Source organism: Lepus europaeus, chromosome 19 (genome assembly GCF_033115175.1).
Source record: "Lepus europaeus isolate LE1 chromosome 19, mLepTim1.pri, whole genome shotgun sequence".
In the NCBI taxonomy this organism is placed as follows: Eukaryota; Metazoa; Chordata; class Mammalia; order Lagomorpha; family Leporidae; genus Lepus; species Lepus europaeus.
In genome coordinates, this window is record NC_084845.1 from 52,918,801 (window position 1) to 52,934,800 (window position 16,000).

Consider the following 16,000-nt stretch of genomic DNA (forward strand, 5'->3'; position numbering starts at 1 on the left):
ATCTACTCAGATAGCAAAAATCCAACCTCGGGGTTGGCGTTGGGCAACCACATCCGGGCCAGCTCCCTGCTAACAGGCCTGGGAAAGCAGCAGAGGATGGCCGGAGTGCTTGGTCCCTTGCACCCACATGGGAGACCTGGAGGAAGCTCCTGGCTTAAACCATTTGGGGAGTGAACCAGATAATGGAAGATCTCTGTTTCCCTCTCTCTGCCATTCTGTCTTTCAAATAAATAAATCTTTTCTTAATGAAAAAAAAAAAAAGCCCATGCTAGTGTTGGGGTACCTCACAGGCCCAGACCCAGTACCAGAACTACTGCCACCCAGGGCTGGGACAGGTCCAGTGCCTCTGTGCAGGGGTTCCCCCTCCCTCAGGAGCATCAGTCACCTCTTTGCCTGGGAGAAAGAACTCATTTGCCAAAGAGTTCACTTGACCTGTAGGTGTGTTACAGGAAAACCACTACCTGCACATTGGCCACACACCTGGCCTGGGCAAGTGTGCTCCCCAGTTAGCAAGCTGGAGAACTGAAGTCCAGGTTTCCTAACTGGATGAGGGTCTACAGCTGACTGCTGCTCAGATCTGACCGGAAGAATCCACAGGTTCCAGGGACTGGGACCGTGGCCAAATCACCCCAGGTGGAATCTCAACCACTTAAAAGAGGCAATATATACTTCACACACACCCCCACCCCCAAAAATAGTCCCCCAGCTGGTGGAGCGCTGATTTCACTGCGGTATTTGTGGAAACTCGAATTAAATCCAAGAGGCAAAAGAGCAAGTCCGCTGAAGGGGCTTGTGATGCCCTGGGAGCAGGGATAGGGCCTGAGGCCCAGCTCATCAGTTCAGGATACACAAAGTTAACACCTACTGTGTACCAGACCCTGGAGACCCTCCCCAGACAGATGCAGCCAGGGCTCGGCTTTTGTGGAATGTATGTTCTTAGGGCATATTATCAACTAGCGATCAACGCTGTGGAGAGAGAGGGTAGCTCTTCTAGACGAAGGGGGATCACCAGGACCTGGCTTTTGAGATGACCAAGGTCTGGGGAGGCCGGCCAGACATTCCCAGCCCCTTCCTCCTGCTGCCCCGCTCTCCCGCCTCACCCCCAGCCCGGGGAAGCGCCTCCCAACAGGAACGCCCCACCCCCAGCCCCCTAGAGAGCAAGAGCGCTGTGGCCCTCAGTGCTAGGCAGGACCGGGCAGGCGGGCCAAGCGGGAGCCGACCCCGGCGGCTCCCGGCATTAGGTTTCCGCGTGCACCGCGGGAGAACGCGACAGGGGGCGTGGCGGGAGCGGCTAGCGGTCCGCGCCGTAGAACGCATGCGCAAAGGTGGCTCCGCGGCGCGGTACGCATGCGCGCGAGAGGGCGGGAAGCCGAGAGGGGCGGCGGTTGTGGTCGCGGCGCGCGAGGCTTGGCAGTGCGCTGAGAGGGCTGAAGAGGAAGTGCGACTGTTCTGTCTGCTGGCGCTATGGCGAAACCAAAGCATCGTCCCTTCTGCTTGAGCGTGAAAGGCCACGTGAAGATGCTGCGGCTGGTGAGGGCCGGGCGGCGGGTCGAGGGGCTCAGGGGTAGTGAGTGTCCGTGTGCTCTTTCAGCCCCAACCCCGCTGTGACGAGGCCTCCCCCGGGCAAGGCCTTCCACGCTGCGCCCTGGAGGAAAGGCAGAACTAAGGCAGGCACTGGCCACACCCTTCCGCAAAACCGATTGAGCCTCCTGAGTCACCTGCTCTTGGGCCCACAGGCCAGACCCCCGGGTGATGCGTCGCGGCCGCTCAAAAGCCAACAGGATTGAAAAGAAATTGTTTTCAATCCCGGCGGGGCTAGATGCTCTGTGTATTCCTGAAGTCGGACGTTGGATGTGCGTGTGCCTGAGCTCGGTGCCGGCAGGGTCCGAGCCAGGTCCAGAGCTGCCCGGGACCAGGAGGCTGGCCGGTAGCTCTGATCGGAGACGTGCAGAAGGGAATCCCCACTTCTGCAAAAGTGACGGGGCAAGTTAGATCGCGGGAAACTCCTAGTTGAAGGAATTCGAGAAGAGACAATGAATTGTCTTAAATCATGAAGAGCTGACCCGCGGAACAGGGGAGGAGATGGTTAAAAGTTACAGGGACCTCTTCCTCTTAACGGGAGGAAGCACTGTGTGTTGGGAAAGGTCTTGAAAATCATATGGCCACTTGGAAGGCAGAGCGCTCCCAGAGAGCAGAGTTTGACAGGCAGAGTGGAGTTGTGAGGGCGCTGCGGACCCCAGGGCAGTGAGGGGACCCTCTTGCGTCCCTGCCACACTCTGATCCTGAGAAACAGCTGTGACATAAAAACAAGGCATAACCTTCGCAAGAGCGGTTCAGAAAACTGTTCTAGAGGAAGAAGGTATTACATCTGGTTAAGCAAGAGTAAATAACCAGGGAGAGGCCGGTGCCGCGGCTCACTAGGCTAATCCTCCACCTGCGGCGCCGGCACCCCAGGTTCTAGTCCCGGTTGGGGCGCCGGTTCTGTCCCGGTTGCTCCTCTTCCAGTCCAGCTCTCTGCTGTGGCCCAGGAAGGCAGTGGAGGATGGCCCAAGTCCTTGGGCCCTGCACCTGCATGGGAGACCAGGAGGAAGCACCTGGCTCCTGGCTTTTCGGATTGGCACAGCGCCGGCTGTAGAGACCATTTGGGGGGTGAACCAACGGAAGGAAGACCTTTCTCTCTCTCTCTCTCTCTCACTAAGTCTGCCTGTCAAAAAAACAAATAAATAAATAACCAGGGAGAAAGCGAGCTGAAGGCCTGAGGGCTTTGTGCCAGGTACTAAAAGCTCTAGAACCCTGGAGGAAGAACAGGTTCATGAGGAAGGTTTCGGTTTTTTTGTTTGTTTGTTTGTTTGTTTTTGACAGGCAGAGTGGATAGTGAGAGAGAGAGACAGAGAGAAAGGTCTTCCTTTTTGCCATTGGTTCACCCTCCAATGGCTGCTGTGGCCGGCTCATCGCGCTGATCCGAAGCCAGGAGCCAGGTGCTTCTCCTGGTCTCCCATGCAGGTGCAGGGCCCAAGCACTTGGGCCATCCTCCACTGCCTTCTCGGGCCATAGCAGAGAGCTGGCCTGGAAGAGGGGCAACCAGGACAGAATCCGGCGCCCCAACCAGGACTAGAACCCTGTGTGCCGGCACCGCAAGGCGGAGGATTAGCCTGTTAAGCCACTGCGCCGGCCTAGGTTTCGTTTTTGACCTATTAATTCCATTAACAAGCAATCCAATTAACTTGTTCCAAGCTCTAGAGCAGAACTTGGAACCACCAAGATGAACAAAGAAGTCGCTGACCCATGGTGTTCTTCGGTCCAGTCATCAGCATATAGCTATAATACATAACAGGGTGGAGACAGGGCACAGAAGTAGATGTCTAACCAGGAAAATAAATGGAAGTGTCAAAACTTCCTGGAAACCCAAGGTGGGGTCTGAGAGCCACCTGAACAAAGGCATGAAAGCAAAATAGCAAACTAAAAGAAGCTGAATGTTACCTTATTGATTCACTTAACAAGTATTTTTGAGTACCTGTGGTGTGCCAGGAATTATCCCAGGCTCTTGAGAGAGATCAGTGAACAAAAGAAAGATTCCTGCCCTCATAAGACTTTACTTACTAGATGGGAGGGCATAGGAGACAAACATGGTATGTAGTATTCTAGAAGGCCGTAAGTGCTATGGAATAAGAAAAAACTAAAGCCAGGTTAAAGGAGGAAGGGGTTTGTAGTAAAAGGCTCTAGACTGTAGTAATAAGTGGAAGGATTATTATACAGTCAGGTTGACATCTGATGAAACAGATGACTGAGGTTAGCTTTAAGAATATCTGGAGGAAGCGTGAAGCAGAGGAAAGTCCACTGGGTTGACCCAGTGGCAGGCATGTGTCTGAAGGAGTCAAGAACCAGTGTGGCTCAAGTAGAATACAGTGGCAATAAGGAAAGTTTTGAATCGGACTTACAAAAAGGCCGCCACTGTGGCGTAGTAGGTCAAGCATCTGCCTGCAGCGCCAGCATCTTATACAGGTGCTGGTTTGAGTCCCAGCTGCTCCACTTCTGATCCAGCTCACTGCTGATAGCCTGGGTAAGCAGAAGATGGCCCAACAGCTTGGGCCCCTGCACCCTCATGGGAGACATGGAAGAAGCTCCTGGTTCCTGGCTCCTGGCTCGTGGCTTCAAATCAGCCCAGCTCTGGATGTTGCGGCCATCTGGGTAGTGAACAGTGGATGAAAGACCTCTCTTTCTCTCCCTCTCTCTGTAACTCTGACTCTCAAATAAATAAAATCTTAAACAAATTTTTTTTTAATTACACTAGCTTCTATGTTAATGGTAGATTGGTAGGAAGGAACAGGAAAGGACTACAGCAAGGTCAAGGGTAGACCAGTTAAAGATGTTGCAATGATCTGGCAAGAGGTGATGGCAGCTCAGACCAGCTGGTGTCTGGTGGTAGCAGAGTAGGTAATAGAAGTGCTCAGGGCCTTCAAAGAGTTCATGGAAAATTAAATTGGAATTTAATTTTGTTTTGGTACAAAAATTTGAAATGCACTTATTTTTTTCCTAATATGCATTTTTCCTGAATTTGTTGAAGAATCATTATATGCATGGATTTCAATTCCTTTTGGCACCAAGATAAACTTTTAATTCTATTTTTCATAAACTTTTTGAAGTATGTTTATCGAGTTTGAATATCCTTTATCCAAAATGTCCAGAACCAGAAGCATTTTGGATTTCAGGTTTTGGAATATTTGTGTAAACAGAGTAAGATATCTCAGGGATGGGACCCAAGTCTCAACATGAAGCTTACTTATGTTTTATATACACCTTATACATACAGCCTGAAGGTAATTATATGCAACCTTTTTTTATAATTTTGTGCATAAAACAAAGTATGTACATTCAACCCTGAGAAATCAGCTATGAACTTTTCCATTCAAGAAGTTTTAGATGTTGGAGCATTTGGGGTTTTGGATTTTCAAATTATAAATGTTAAACCTGTATTTTGAAAGTAGTTACCAAAACAAAATTGCTGATGAACCAAGAGAAAGAAGACTCGAGATAACGCCCAAGTTTTTGGCCTAAGCAACAGGAAGGGTAGAGTCACCATCCGTGGAGATTGGAAAGTTTACAGCGAAGCAAATGTGGCAAAAGGATCAGAAGTTCAATTTTGGATCTCATTGTGAGAGTAGAGATATCTGTTAGACATCTAAATGGTAAAATTGGATAAGGAGTTGAAATAAGAATGGATTTTTGTAAAGGTCAGGTTTTAGGTATATAAAATATTTAAAGCCACAAAGCTGATGAAGTCATCAAGATAACATAAAAAATATAAATAAGGAAGTATGGAATGTACCACAGAACATTTCAACATCAAGATGTTCGGGAAAAGAGGGGGAACCAGCAAAGAAGACTATGAGAGAGCATTTGCGGAGTCGGAGAAACCAAGAATATGATGCCCTGGAAGCCACGAGGAGAAGCTCTTGAAGGAGTCACCAACTTTGTCAGATACATCAGTTCAAGTAAGATAAGGACCAAGAATAAACATTAAAATGATAATGTGGATAAATGTGAGGCAGCTCTTTGCTCTCGGGGCAGACAAGAGCTGAGTCAGGGAAGACCCTGGCCATGCATTCAGAGGGAGGCTCTATTTGGAAGACCAAGAGGAGCCATTGAAGGATTCTAGATAGATAGATGAAGAAATATATAAACCAATTTGCATTTTAGAAATTTTACTGTAGTGTATTTGTCATGACAGTTCAAGGGAAAGATGCTGAAGGACAGTAGTTGTAGGGATGAAGAGGAGGGAAGGCCAGAAATGGGCATCAGGTCATCAGAACTTGATAACTGATCATGTGGTTACAGAGAATGGGGAGGTGCAGTGGTCCTAGGTACCTAGCATAGGAGTCAGTTCAGTTGTGGACATGGTGAATTTCAGATGCTGACAGGCTATCCAGATGGGGATTTTAAATGGTGATGTTTGTGTGTGAAACGTGGAAGGTAGACCTAGAATAGAGACCTAGGTTTATTGAGTGGGATGGGAACAGAATACAGGGAAAGGTCAGCATTTTAAAGGAGTGGATAAAGGGAGAGGACATCACCAAGAGGACTTGCAGAAGGAATGAGAACCAGGAAAGATGACATGGGACCCAAAGAAGCAGAGGAAGAAGAGAAGGACAGCCAATGGCAAGTAAGTCAGCAGGGTCCCTAGGGATTAAGACTGGGCAATTACTCAGCTTGTACTTCTGAAATCAGTGGTGATGTTAGCAAAAGCAGTTTCCTTAGAGTTGTGAAGAAATGTGGGAGATGTTAATGGGACATTTAAAGACAACTGGGGGGGGGGGGAGTCAGTAGCTCAGGGAAGATATAAGAACCGACTGTAGCAGAAATCACAAGAAATTTTAAGAAAATAGAGAAATCACCAATGCTAATTACTGTAGAACAAAGAGTTTACAGAGCAGGAACTGAAAAAATGATTGCGTAATCTGTGAACTCAGGTTCTTGGTGCAGTAGACTGACAAGCAGTTGCAGTGACATGCCGCTACAGGGTACTTTGAGAGTTTGTGGGAAATGCATGTGCATGTTAAGAGAAGATAACTTAGAAATGTTTATAAGATGGGGCCGGCACCGTGGCGCAGTGGGTTAACACCCTGGCCTGAAGTGTTGGCATTCCATATGGGCGCCAGTTCAAGACCCGGCTGCTCCACTTTTGATCCAGCTCTCTGCTATGGCCTGGGAAAGCAGTAGAAGACGGCCCAAGTCCTTGGGCCTCTGCACCGCATGGGAGACCGGGAAGAAGCTCCTGGCTCCTGGCTTCGGATCAGCGCAGCTCTGGCCATTCCAGCCATCTGCGGAGTGAACCATTGGATGGAAGACACCTCTCTCTCTCTCCCTCTCTCTCTCTCTCTCTCTCTGCCTCTGCTCTCTCTGTGTAACACTTTCAAATAAATAAATAAAATCTTTGAAGAAAAAAAAAGAAATGTTTATAAGATGATGAAGAAAGGAATTATCAAAGGAGGACAATTAGAGGTCTGAGAGAGGAAGGAGATGTTTGATGGGAAAAGATCAAGAGAACGGATTTGGGAAATGAAATATCAGAAGTACAAATAGTAGGGCTGGCGCTATGGCACAGTGGGTAAAGCCACCGTCTGCAGTGCCAGCATCCCATGTGGGTACCATTTTGAGTCCACTTCTGATCCAGCTCCCTGCTAATGTGTCTGGGAAATTAGGGCAGGATGGCTCAAGTCCTTGGGCCCCTGCACCCATGTAGAAGACCCAGAAGAAGCTCCTAGTTCCTAGCTTTGGCTTGGCCCAGCCCAGCCCCAGCCATTGGGGCCATTTGAGGAGTGAAATAGTGGATAGAAAGTCTCCCTCTCCCTCATTCTCTCTTTGTAGCTCTGCCTTTCAAATAAATAAAAATAAAATCTTTTAAAAAATACAGGTAGTGAATTAGACTTAAAACAGGGGGTACTTAGTTATCCAATGCACAAAGAGAAACCAGTATCTATACATTTTTTGTTTTTAAGATTTATTTATTTACTTGAAAGACAATTACAGAGAGGAGAGGGAGAGACACAGAGAGAGGTCTTCTATCTGCTGGTTCACTCCCTAAATGGTTGCAGTGGCTGGAGTTGGGCCAGACCAAAGCCAGGAGCCAGAAGCTTCTTCAAGGTCTCCCACATTGGGTGCAAGGGCCCAAACACTTGGGCCATTCTCCACTACTTTCTCAGGCGCATTAGCAGGGAGCCTGATCAGAAATGGAGCAGCCAGGAATCGAACCGGCACCTGTATGGGATGCCAGCATTGCAGGTGGTGGCTCAACCCACAGTGCCATAACGCAAGACCCTATCTATACATTATAAGCATGCCTCTTTTGTGTGTGTGTGTGTTTGTGTGGCAGGAATACATTTAATTATTTCTTAAGTATTTTACAGCTTGATTTGTATTCAATAATCATTGAGTAAAGCATTTTTTTTTCTTTCTTCTAGGCACTATCTGTGACATCTATGACCTTTTTTATCCTCGCACAAGCCCCTGAACCATACATTGTTATCACAGGATTTGAAGTCACTATTATTTTATTTTTCATTATTTTATATATACTCAGACTTGATCGATTAATGAAATGTCTGTTTTGGCCTTTGCTTGTAAGTATTCAATTTCATCCTTAAACTTTGCATGTTCCTACCATAGTGAGACATTTAATAAACTGTTCTTTGATTCTCTTGAGCCTTTAAGGTAATCTCTGATAGGCTGAAGGAAGATGAATTCTACCCATTGCTAATATACTTTTTTTTAAAAGATTTATTTATTTATTTGGAAGTCAGAGTTACACAGAGTGAGAAGGAAAGGCAGAGACAGAGAGAGAGAGAGAGAGAGAGAGAGGTCTTCCATCTGCTGGTTCACTCCCCAGTTGGCCGCAATGGCCAGAGCTGTGCTGAGCCAAAGCCAGGAGCCAGGAGCTTCTTCCAGGTCTCCCACATGGGTGCAGGGGCCCAAGGACTTTGGCCATCTTCCACTGCTTTCCCAGGCCACAGCAGAGAGCTGGATGGGAAGTGGAGCAGCTGGGACTTGAACCAGTGCCTGTATGGGATGCTGGCATTGCGGGCAGCAGTTTTACTTGCTACACCACAGCGCCAGCCCCCCAATATACTTTTTACTGTCCTTTGGAGAGGTTTTCAGGAATCTAAGACAGCCACAGAAGATAAATTCTCCTGTAAGTGCCATCTATCAGTAGATGTGGATGACCATTCTGTAGGAGAATTCATTGAAGTATAGAATCTTCTAAAAGAATTTTTATTTAGTATCACATTAATATAGCATTCTTAATCTTTACTTCTCTTTCAAATGCATGTTGATATGGCCTCTCAGTTGGGGAAGAGAGATAGAGGCAGGTACTAAGTTTCTGTTTTTGCATATCCTTGATCCCTAAATAGAAAATCTAAGTAGGGAGGCTGGATAGAGCATAATGTATCTTACTTGAAATCAATAACCATTAATGCCAAGTAATTCTAACTGACCTTAGAGAATCTACTTTGTAGTGTACAGATGTCAACTTGACATTCTTAGAGCAGTAGAGTGCCCAGATTATTCTGAAAATTCACTGGCAAAAAAGGCAGATTGATAAATAAATCTTTAAAAAAAAAAGGGGGGGGGGGGCAGATTGAAGATACTAGTTAAGGTGCACATGGTCCTTCCGTCTGGACTAGTAGCTGGTTCCAGTAAACCGAGTGAGCTCACTCCAGCCTCCTGTCTCCATAGGTCACCCTCCTGCACCCCACTCTGCCCTTCCCTTCTTTAGCTAGACCGGTAACTGCTGTAGCATCAAGAAAGCTATCACATTTGGGCTGTTCCTTTCCTTTAAACTATAATTCTCTGGAGCTACTTACATACGCTAATAATAAACTTGGAGCTCCACGTTTAACAGAATACACAGAGCAGCCTGTGTGTAGCAAACTGAAAGTAGTCTCCAAATCTCTGAGGATCAAACTTGGCTGATATTGCAATCCCTTAGAAATGGTGCTATGTGGGCAACTCAGTTAGCACTCTATTATGAAACCCAGCTTGCTGTCTGATCTGGAGCGAATGAAATTACTTTCTAAATGCTAAGCATCTGCTAATCCCAGATTCTGTAATTGATTTTTTCTATTGCCTTGAAGTTGAACTAAACACCTAGCACAGAAGAAAGTTAACCTGGGAAAGCTAGTCTCAATATTTCCTGCAAATGGGAATTGTTTTCTTCCTAAGTGTATCTAATCTTCCCTGGCCCCATTGAACTTCTTCCTCTAATAACTTTTCTAAGTCATCAGGATTTTGAATTTTGGCATTTCTGTGTTAATTCTTCCCTGCCTATAGTTATCTGCAAACATAAGTAAGGTATTCCAGAATAAAGATGATTTATCATTCCCACACTGTACCCATTAAAATATCAACTGGGGCTGGTGGTGTGGCATAGCGACACAAACTGCTGCTTCTGACGTGAACATCTGATTATCAGAGTGGCAGCTCAAGTCCTGGCTGCTCCATTTCTGGTCTAGCTCCCTGCCAATGCTCCTTGGAAGGCAGCAGAAGATGGCCAAGTAGTCATGTAGGAGACCAAGATGGAGTTCCTTGCTCCAGGCTTCAGCCTGAATCAAACCTGGCTGCTGTGGCCATCTTTAATAAATAGACCTTCCTAAAGCCACAGTTAGGAATTAAAATGCTTCATTTGGGGAAATTCTTGAAAGAGCTGCATCAGAAATAGTAACACTGGGGCAGGTGTTTGATGCAAGTATAAAGATGTTACTTGGGATGCCTGCATCCCATGTCAGAGTGCTTGAGTCCCGGCTCCATTCTGATTGCAGCTTGCTGCTGCTGCACACTCTGGGAGGCAGCAGGTGATGGTCCAAGTGGCTGGGCTGCTACCACCCACATGCGGCACCCAAACTGAGTTCCCAGATCCTGGCTTCAGTCTGACCCAGCCCTAGCTGTTGGCATTTGGGTACTAAACCAGTAGATGGGAGATCCCTCTCTTTCTGTGTCTCTGTCTTTCAAATAAGATGAGAATAAATAAAACATTTTTAAAAAGAAGCAACATATTCAGTTTGGGTTAAAAAAAAATTACCATGCCTGTAAAAATTCTCTATCAGGGTTATAAAAATGTGAGCTCAGAGAGTTATGCTGTCCAAAATAGAAACATCTTAAGTGTTAATTCAGGATAGCCATATAGATACTGCACTAAAAATGAGTAATCTCATACATGATGTTCATTTGTATGGAAAATTAATTTTCTTTTTTATGAAATACTACAAATAAATTTAATGTTAACCTAATTACAATTACACTTGAAAATATAAAGGCACAGATAGAAAAAAGAATACTATACCCCAATTTTCCACTGTGAAAATAAAAAACTTGAAAAAAACTAAGATCTAAAATACTGATACTTATTTTTAGATTTTATAATCTACCTTAAGTGGCTAATAAATGAGTATTAAAAAGTTAACACTGGGAAATCCAGTCTTCTCCAAATAATTTAGAAAAGTGGTTTGTTCACATATGAGGTATGTGCATTGTCCCACAGATAAATTCCTACTACATTTCCATTCACTGGAAACATCTACCTGCAGTATAAATAATCAAGACAGTGAACAAAAATATATATCTTGTTCCAATAACTTAGAATGCACAGAAAAATGCCTATTAGTCAGATATTACATAAAATGTGTGTGGGGTTTCTCCTGAAAATTACCACTTTCTCTTAAGTACATGCTATTTTAAAATTTATTAATTTTCATTTTAATAACAGAGTTGTTTGACATTCAGTGTAGACTTCTCAACATTTTCTCTTATTAAAATTGAGCTTTGGGGGCCAGTGCTGTGGCTCAGCAGGTTAAAGCATAAGCCTGCAGCACCAGCATCCCATATGGGCACTGGTTCGAGTCCCAGCTGCTCCACTTCCAATTCAGCTCCCTACTAATGCACCTGGGAAAGCAGTGGAAGATGGCCCAAGCATTGGGCCCCTGCACCCACATGGGAGACCCGGAAGAAGCTCCTAGCCCTGCACTTTGGGTCAGCTCAGCTCTGGCTGTTGCTGCCATTTGGGGAATAAACCAGCGGATGGAAGATCTCTCTCTCTACCTCTATCTGTACCTCTGTCTTTCAAATAGATTTTAAAAATATATATTTAAAAAAAGTTGAGCTTCTACCTAACAGATGATCTGCTTTCTTTCCTAACTAGATGATTTCTCACATCAACTATATGTTAAATGAAAAAGAAATAAAAGCTTAAATAGTTAAATGATTGATATTTTATAGGTAAAGAGAAGCACTAGGCATTGTCAGTATACACCAAATAATACTATAAAGGTATCATTTTGGTTTCCTGAAAGATACATGCCAAATAAATTTGTTTAAATGGAATTTTCAAAATCTTTGTAAAGTCAAGCCATTTTTTTTAAGTGTTACTTGGTGGTTTCATGTAAGACTTACCTTCCTACTCTTGTGTTTTTAGGATATTATCAATTCGATCGTAACAACATTATTCTTGGTCATTTTATCTGTTTTGGCACTGATACCAGAAACCACAACATTTACGATCCTTGGAGGGGTAAGTGAGATCTTTCTGGTTTCTTTCTTGAGGTTTGATCAGAATACAAATTTATGTGAAAAACAGATACAAGAATAGAAAGCTACACTGTGTTCATCCTTGAGGCTCCCGGGCCAGGATGTAGTATCTAGTGGCTTAATATTTTGTGTGTATGAATGCTTGCCTTGTGATGGAGTATGATTTTGTAATAGAACTGGAGTTAGCCAAATAAAGAGGCTCCTACATATTTCTTATAGGTATATAGGGTTAGACCAGACTGAGAGAAGCTACTAGAATCAGTTACAACACTTAGCTCTGAGAAACGTGATGGATGAGCTTCAAAGCTCTCCCTTTTCAAGAAAAGCATGTAGGTTACATATCACTCATTAAGACAGACTGGGGCCAGCACCACGGCATGCAGAGCCGTCACCCCATATGGGCACCAGATCCAGTCCCAGCTGCTCTGCTTCCAAACCAGCTCCCTGCTAATGCACCTGGGAAAGCAGCAGACAATGGCCTGAGTACGTGGGCCCCTACCACCTCTATGGGAGACACAAATGGAGTTCCAGCCTCCTGGCTTCAGCCTGGCCCAGGCCCAGCTGGTGAGGCCATCTAGGGAGTAAATCAAGGGATGGAAAATCTCTTGTCTCTCCCCCTCTCTCTGTAACTCTGCCTTTCAAGGAAATAAATATTTTTTTTAAAAACGATGAGATAGACTATTCTAAGCCCAGTTGTTTCTTGTTCACATGAAATATGATGCAAAGTGTCTATGATGAGGGAATGTTGTTAGGAAGGATTATTTTGAACTTTTACGGATGGCAAAGCAACTTCATCAGAATTTATCCTGGAAGGCAAGCCAAAATCAAAGAGGTAAGTAATTTAGGTATGAATCCATCTGAAATACTTCTGTATTCCTTATAGAAGACTCAAAATCATTTGGCTTTTCTAGGCTCTGAGTGAGAGGCTTGAGTTAGAAAATTCTCCTTCCTGTTTCCTTGTTTTCTGAAAGTATAGGTCAGTTAGAACTGATTCAGAACCACGGTTTTGGGGCCAGTATTTTATCAGAGGGTTAAGCCACCACCTGTGACGTGGAACCCTATACTGGTGCACTGATTCAAGACCCTGCTACTCCATTTCCCATCCAGCTCCCTGCTAATGTGCTTGGGCAAGCAGCAGAAGGTGGCTCAGTGCTTGGGCCCCTGCACCCAATGTGGAGAGCCAGATGGAGTTCTAGACTGCTGTCTTCTGCTTGGCCCAGACCCAGTCATTGCAGCAATTCAGGGAGTGAACCAGTAGATGGGAGATCTCTCTCACTCTCCCTCTCTCCTTTTTCCTGTCTGTAACTGCCTTTCAAATAAATCTAAAAACATTTTTTCAAAAAAGAACAAAACATGGTTTTCATCTCCCTTAGGCCCCAAGCAACTATGAGTGATGGAATTTTTCTAAAAATGACTATAACAACTTCCCCCAGTTGTTTTTAAAGATAATCTTACTCTTCTAGTCCGAAGAAAGAGGGAACAGGTTAAGATTGACTTTCATTCACTTAATTACTCATTCATTCATTTATGCATTCCATAAGTTACTTTGCAGCCATTTACAAAGTGGTCTCCAATACAGTAGCCACGAGGCACACTGTGTACTGGAAATGTGACTAGTCTAAATTGAGATAAACTACAAGTATAAAATCAACACTGAATTTCAAAGATTTATGATCTGAAAAAAGAACGTAGAATATTTCATTACTAACATTGCTAGATTGATAATATTTTGGATATATTGGACTAAATAAAATATTAAAGTCTATTTCACTTTTTCTTTACTTTAAAATTTTATTTTCATTTTATTCAAAGGGCAGAGAGAAAGAGATTTCCATCTGCTGGTTCACTTAGAAGTGCCCACAACAGTCAGGGTGGCTAGGTCAGGCCGAAGCCAGGAGCCGAGACCTCAATTTGGGTCTTGCGCATGTGTGGCAGCAGCCCAAGAACGTGAGCCATCATCTGCTGCTTCCCAGCAGAAAGCTGGATTGGAAGTGGAGGAGCCAGGACTCGAACCGAGGCACGCCAGGATGGGATGTGGGTATCCCAAGCAGAGTCTTAGTTGCTGTGTCAAAGGCCACCCCTTTTCTTTTTCATGTGGCTCCGAGACAACCTTAAATTAATTAGGTGGCTTACATGGTGACACACATTATGTTTCTTTTGGACAGCACTGGACTAGAACGTGAGCCCAATCTTCTGGTTGCTTAGAGCCTAGCACAGGAGACAGAAGCGCAGACAGCTGTGTAGAAGCTGTTGACAGAGGGACAGGGGACACAGGAAAAAGGAAGCAGCTACCTCTCTCTGATAGCAAAATTGCAATTTGGCAAGAAGAAAGGGAGAAGAAAGAACCATGGGAGGAAACAGCAGCACGGAGAAATGCCAGAATCCCAGAAGGACTGATAGAGGGAAGTATCAACCCTGCTCAGAAGCTAGGAGGTGGGGGGAAAGGAGGTTGTAGGAATCCAGGAAGCCGACCACGTGGCGCGCAAGTTCTGGTCCCCTCCAAGCCCGCTGTGTTCAGTCTGTTGTCTTTCATTCAGTTTTCTTTTCCCAAGGCTTGTTTAGAATCCCACTTCTAAAGCAGATGCAGCCCAGCCTTGGAGAGTTCACGCTGGCTAATCTTGTCACCCTGTAACCCAGAGCACACCACACATGTGGTACGCTCCAGATGCCCAGTGTGTCTCCAGAGCCTTGATCATGGCAACCATGCCTGTGATCGCATCCTGAGCGGCTGTTAACCTTGATCTTCTCTCCAGTACAGCCCTGCAACAGGGAAATCAAACAGTGGACACAGGGGGTAGAAATGATGGTTGGTAACTGAGTCTCCTCAGTAGCGCTTAAAAGAGCACATGCAGCAGTGGGTGAAGAGGTAAGAGAGGGCCCAGGGCCCGGCGCTGTGGTGCTGTGGTGCTGCAGGTAAAGCCACCGCCTGCAGCATTGGCATCCCATGTGGGCGCCCGCCGGTCCATGTCCTGGCTGCTGCACTTCTGATCCAGCTCATGCTAATGGCCAGGGAAAAGCATTGAAAGACGGCCCAAGTGCTTGGGTCCCTACTACCTTTGTGGAAGACCCGGATGAAACTCCAGGCTCCTGGCTTCGGCCTTGCCCAGCCTTAGTCATTGGAGCCACCTGGGGGGTAAACCAGCAGATGGAAGATACCCCCCCCCCGTGTGTGTGTGTGTGTGTGTGTGTGTTTCTGCCTCTCCACAACACTCTCAGACAAATAAATAAATCTTAAAAAAGAAGTAAAGACATATGGACCAGGAGTCCACTATCAGCTCTGCTCACTTCAGCTTCCTGTTCTTGGTCCATAGGCAGGTGTTGGGGAACTTTGCAGAGGATCAGAGGAGCTGGTGGGCAGACCATTGACAATTTGTGTTCATCACAGCGGTGGGTGACACTGTGTCTTCTGTCTCCAGGTGTTTGCGCTCATAACGGCAGTGTTCTGTATTGCTGATGGTGCCCTCATTTACCGGAAGCTTCTGTTTAATCCAAGTGGTCCTTATCAGAAAAAGCCTGCTCACGACAAAGAAGAAGAAGATTTGTAATTTTTTACTTTTTTTTTAGTTAATAACAAGAATTAAACCTATTTCCTTATGTTTCCACAACATTTTCCACAGTTGTTCTCATTCTAATCTCAGTATGGAACCTGGAGAAAGATTTCCAAATTTTGCACCTGGCGTCTGTAACTTTCACGGGAGTACTGGCAGCAGTGGGCTGGGATCGAGTTTTGTAGCTCCCGGGCCTCGATGGCAGGGCAGAACGCCCCAGATGGTCCGCAGAGACCCTTGCTTGCTGGCTAGTTTCAGCTCGGAGGCGGAGGCGTGGATAAACCTGGGGTCGCCGGGCGGCGAGGGGGGCAGCTGCTGGGCTGCGCTTGCCCGCGGGTCAGCAAGAGCGGGATGCGCGCGAGGGCCAGGCGGCCAGG

The 16,000-nt window shown here is 45.7% G+C and overlaps 1 protein-coding gene across 1 annotated transcript; it reads left to right on the plus strand.

Moving 5' to 3' along the window:
* The first annotated feature begins 1,363 nt into the window (after nt 1–1,363).
* On the plus strand, nt 1,364–15,924 carry LOC133747969 (chemokine-like factor). Its single transcript, XM_062176456.1, has 4 exons — nt 1,364–1,530; nt 7,959–8,117; nt 11,963–12,058; nt 15,492–15,924. Exons 1-4 carry the CDS (start codon nt 1,465–1,467, stop codon nt 15,618–15,620), a joined length of 450 nt encoding a protein of 149 aa, XP_062032440.1. The 5' UTR covers nt 1,364–1,464; the 3' UTR covers nt 15,621–15,924.
* The last annotated feature ends 76 nt before the right edge of the window (nt 15,925–16,000 follow it).

Bases quoted from the DNA above. Each gene is read 5' to 3' on its own strand.
- LOC133747969 (XM_062176456.1), top strand. From the start codon at position 1,465: ATGGCGAAACCAAAGCATCGTCCCTTCTGCTTGAGCGTGAAAGGCCAC. The intron at 1,531-7,958 runs GTGAGGGCCGGG...TCTTTCTTCTAG, and splicing joins ACGTGAAGATGCTGCGGCTG to GCACTATCTGTGACATCTAT. The intron at 12,059-15,491 runs GTAAGTGAGATC...TTCTGTCTCCAG, and splicing joins CATTTACGATCCTTGGAGGG to GTGTTTGCGCTCATAACGGC.